At 34.7% G+C, this 5000-nt stretch overlaps 1 protein-coding gene across 1 annotated transcript; it reads left to right on the top strand.

The window, feature by feature from the left end:
* Nucleotides 1-70: 70 nt before the first annotated feature.
* Nucleotides 71-3151, top strand: LOC137650746 (uncharacterized). Its single transcript, XM_068383904.1, has one exon. The coding sequence runs from the start codon at nucleotides 71-73 to the stop codon at nucleotides 3149-3151; it is 3081 nt and encodes a 1026-aa protein (XP_068240005.1).
* Nucleotides 3152-5000: the final 1849 nt, after the last annotated feature.

Genomic DNA, 5000 nt, shown 5'->3' with positions numbered 1-5000 from the left:
GTGATTTTTTTTTAAGTATATATTTGTAACATTTATTTCTTTGAGAGCAGTATCTGTGTTTTGTGCCAAAATGTCTCATAAACTTAAATATCACATTAGTTCACGAGGGAAATTTAGAGGACAAGTGAATATTATTTTTAATGACATTTCAAGTTTGTCTGGTAAATCGGAAGATGAAAGAAAGATTCTTGAAATCAAATTAAACAGAGTTAAAGATGAACTTTCCAGATTGGATGTTATCATTAGAGATTTGAAATGGGAAGATAATGCCTCGGACGAAGCCAAAGCTGTTGCTGAGAACGAAAGGGAAATTACTGAGAGTAGTTCTTATGATGACAAAATAAATCGGTGTTTGTATAATTTAACCAAAGTTTCTGTATCACAATCGCCATGTTGTAATAGTGGTAGGCTTAAAAGTCCTGAGGCTCCTTTGCCTACGTTCTGTAGCCAAGATGGTGAAGATTTGACAAAGTTTTTAAGTCAGTTTGAAGATGTTGTACAGCGGTATAATTATTCAGACTTTGACAAGTTTTTGCTATTAAAACAGCAAATTTCCGGTAGAGCGTCACATTTGATTAATTCATTGGATAGTGTACAACAGTCTTATACTATTGCAAAGGATTTACTCTTACAAGCACTTGCGTCTCCTTCAGTTCGTAAGTTTAATGTATTGCAGCGTTTGACAGAGTTGAAGTTGGATTTTTCATCTGATCCATTTGAGTATATTGGTAATATTAATTCTATACAAGACTCTATTAAAAGTTTGAGTATCTCTGTTGATGACGTAGTACAGTATTTTTCATGGAAGGGACTAAACAAAAAATTTCAAGATCAGCTTGTGCAAATTACAAATGAAACTAACCCTTCTTTGGATCAGATAAAGAGCAAGTTCTTTGAGGCGAGTGAGAGATATATGGAAGTACAGAAACGAGTTGATTATAGATCCAAACACAGACCATGTCCCTCTAATTCAGCTGTTGGTTTAGCAGCCAAAGTAGATTGTCAATCAACCCCCACCACAAGTTTAGCATCTAACGTAAAGTTACGGAAAGATAATGCTAATGTATTCAAACATTGTTCTCTTTGTGATAATGGTGACCATCCAGTTCATAAATGTAGTAAATATCCGGACCCTAAATCAAAGCTCGATAGGCTGAAGAAACTTAAAGCTTGTATAAAATGTGCCCGGTTGGATCACTCTTCAGATAAGTGCAATTTCTATTTTGCCAGACGTTGTTTTTGTGGTTCTTTTCATTTCACGTTTTTGTGTTTGAGTAATATAAGGAAAGAACACACAAATGATAGTAATGGTTTGGCAAAGAAGGGTAAAGATAAGCCTCCAAAGTCAGATAAGGTAGAAGTAAAAGATAAGAGTTCGAGTATAACTTTTGCTGAAGCCTCAAGGGATGTTATGATGGTAAATGATTGTAGTCTTGCAATTCTACCCACCTTTTCTTGTGACCTTCTTAATGGAAATCGCATCCGTTGTTTGCGAGATGGGGGATGTCAATCAAATTTCATAACTGAAGAGTGTGCTGTTAGGGAAAATTTACCAATTGTTAAATCAAATATTACGCTAAGAGTAAATGGATTTAATTCTTCCCGATTGTACAATACGTGTTCTTATAAAGTGTCTATGATGATTGGGGACAGATTATGTGAATTGGAGGCTATGAGTGTACCATCCATTAAAACATTTTTAAAACTACCTGGTTTGACATCTGTTGTTCAGGGTTTTATTGAAAAGGGCTATACTGTTGCTGATAAATATCTGTTGAATGGAAAGGATGAAATTATGGACGTAGATTTCATCTTAGGGTCGAATTCTGCATATTGCCTTAAGGAAAATACTGTTCTTTTTGGTGACTTAGAGGGTAATATACCTTCTGTGTACTCGGTAACTCCGTTGGGTATTATGCTCATAGGAAATCTGGATCAAATGAGTCATAATTTGATACATTTGAAGAATTGTCAGGACACTGTTGCCCATATTTCATGCTCTAATATTTTATCTATAGTATGTGAAGAAGTTGAGGACATGGGTAATGTCTGCAATGCTTCCCTGACAAACAGTTATACGGAAGTTGGAGCTAATTTTGCGGTACTTGATCATAATGGAGAAATTATAGACACTGAATTTGAGAGAGCCAGCAAAGAAGTTCTCGACAACTTATGTTTGAAAACATTGAATTTTGATGATGTTAATATTCCAGAAGATTATGTCGAGAACAATGATAAAATTGTTGACCATGTTCTCAGTAACACAACTCGGAATGCTGACGGCAGACTAGTTATGCCCTTAATTTGGAATAATAAAGTAAAACATTTATTGGGCAAAAATCGTCATTTGGCAACTCAAATTTTGAAGTCTAATTTAAAGAAATTCACCATAAAGAATCCTGATTACTTAAATATGATGGATCAATATTTCAAAGAACAACAGGAGTTAGGCATCATAGAAAGAATAGAGAATTTGGAACAGTTTTTGTTGGAGAATCCTTGTCACAGTTTCATGGGTCACCTGGGAGTTTTCAAGCTTGAGAGAGAGACTACAAAATGTCGGGTGGTCTTTTTGTCTAACCTTAGTGAAAGAGATCCCTCTCAGAAAGTTACACTAAGTCACAATCAAGCCATGTTGAGTGGACCTTGCATCAATCAAAAGATAACCACTGCTCTTTTGAACTTACGCTTTGATACTAAATTGCTATGTTTTGATGTAAAGAAAGCTTTTCTAAATATTTGCTTGACCCCTTTGGATTCAAACAAGCTGCTATTTTTGTGGTTCAAAAGTATGGCTCGGAAAGATTATACTCTTGTTGGATATAGAAATTTGAGATTGCCCTTTGGCTTAGTTTGCTCACCTTGTTTGCTTTTGCTTGGTCTGTACAAAATCCTTATGATTGATACTGATATGGATTCTAAAGAAATTAAGGAACTTAAGAGACACATCTACTCCCTAATCTATATGGATAATGGTAGCATCACCTCCAATACTGCAGAAGAACTTCAGTGGGCATTTGATAATCTTAAAAACATATTTGAACCTTATAAATTTTTTCTGCAGCAGTTTGTCACTAACGATAAGGAACTACAGGATAAAATTGATGAAAATGAATCTAAGAAAACCTCAACAGAAGTTAAGCTTTTGTGAATGGTATGGAATCGTTTAGATGATACTTTAAGAACCCGACATTTGCAGTTGGATATTGGAGCAGATAATAAGAGGAAAGTATTAAAATCCATTGCTGCACACTATGATGTGTTTGGATTTACAGGACCAATTCTAAATAGAGCAAGATTGTTTTTGCACAAATTGCAGTGTGATGGCTCATTTGATTGGGATATGAAACTTGATGATAGCCTTTTGAGGGAATGGAAAAACATTTGTAGACAAGTCAATGCATCTCCTGAAATAAAGATTCAAAGGTTTGTGGGAAGAAGGAATAGTCAGTATAGATTGGTAGCCTTTACTGATAGCAGTAAAGATATATATGGTACTACTGTTTATATTCAAGAGATTGATTCTTTGGAAGTTAGTTTTGTACTTGCAAAAAACAGAATTGTCAACAAAGCGCTTTCAGCTAAGGGAATTCCTTCATTAGAATTTCAGTCTATTGTATTGGGCTCGGAAGTATTAATTGACCTTTATAAAGATCTGGTAGGCCCTGCTTGTGTTTCGCCATTAGATATAGTAGAATTGAAGCTATATTCTGACAGTCTAGTTTCTCTTGCTTGGATTAATTCTCATGTTCATAAGCTTGAGAAGCAAAGTCAAAAAAGTATATTCATTCTTAATCGGTTGGAACACATAAGTAGACTTTGTGAAATTCATCCTATTATTTATGGATTTGTTTCAGGTATTGAAAACCCAGCTGATCAAATTACCAGACCTGTTTCATATAGAACTCTTATAAATTTTGAATATTCAGGTTCCAAATCCTTTGGCAAAACCTGACCTTTCAGCCCTGGAAGCACGCAACTATCAGGTCATGCATGGCACGTCTATAGCTAAAGTTAATGAGCATTTAATATCTCCACAGAAATATTCTGATTTCTACAAACTGGTTTCCGTGCATAGATTAGTTTTAAAGTTTGTTCACATTCTAAAAGGTAGACTGTATAAAAGGGATACAGTTAAATACGCTCATATGAAAGTAACCTCAACAAATTTGTATACAGAGGCTATTACTCAAATCCTGAAAGTTGACCAAGACATTCACTTTGCAGATGTGAAAAAGTATTTTTCAAGTAAGTTCAAGAATGTTGGGAATATCCCCAATCTAGTTAATCAACTTAATGTTTATCCTGATAGGACTGGTTTATTGAGAGTTAGGAGTAAATTTTCTCGTTGGAAATGTGATGAAAGTATTCGTTATCCCATATTGTTGTCAAAGCACAGTGAGCTTGTGAGATTGATAATTTTAAGTTTACATTGTGCATTATCCCATTTAGGTTGCTATGTAATTTTAACCGAATTAAGAAAGCAGTATTGGGTACCGCACTACTTCTCTGTTGTAAAACGTGTATTGAAGGAGTGTATTACTTGTCGCAAGGTGAAACAGAGAACTATTAAACTTAATCAATCACCATACAGAGAATTTAGACTGGAACCCCCTAACATTCCATTTAAATATATTCTTATTGATCACTTGGGATACTTTCAGGTAAAATATCAACAGAAGAAAATTAAGGTCTGGATTTTGTGCATCACTTGTTTATGGTCAAGAGCAATAAATTTGAAGATATGTTTTGATCTTAGTACTGTAGAATTCTTGAGAGCCTTCCAGATCCATACTTATGAATATGGCATTCCTGAATTGTGCTTATCAGATTTAGGTTCATCATTGGTAGCTGGAGCAAATATAATGACTGATTTCTTGAGGGATTCTGATACTCAAGCATATTTTGAAGAAAATAATGTGAAGTCTCCCACTTTTGAACAATATTTCAAGGGTTGTCATCCATTGGGAGGTTTAGTTGAAGTTTGTGTTAAAATGGTG

This window comes from Palaemon carinicauda, chromosome 12 (assembly GCF_036898095.1).
Source record: "Palaemon carinicauda isolate YSFRI2023 chromosome 12, ASM3689809v2, whole genome shotgun sequence".
In the NCBI taxonomy this organism is placed as follows: domain Eukaryota; kingdom Metazoa; phylum Arthropoda; class Malacostraca; order Decapoda; family Palaemonidae; genus Palaemon; species Palaemon carinicauda.
This window is presented reverse-complemented; position numbering and strand designations above follow the sequence as displayed.

Excerpts from the sequence above, each read along its gene's own strand:
- LOC137650746 (XM_068383904.1), top strand. The coding sequence starts at position 71 with ATGTCTCATAAACTTAAATATCACATTAGTTCACGAGGGAAATTTAGA.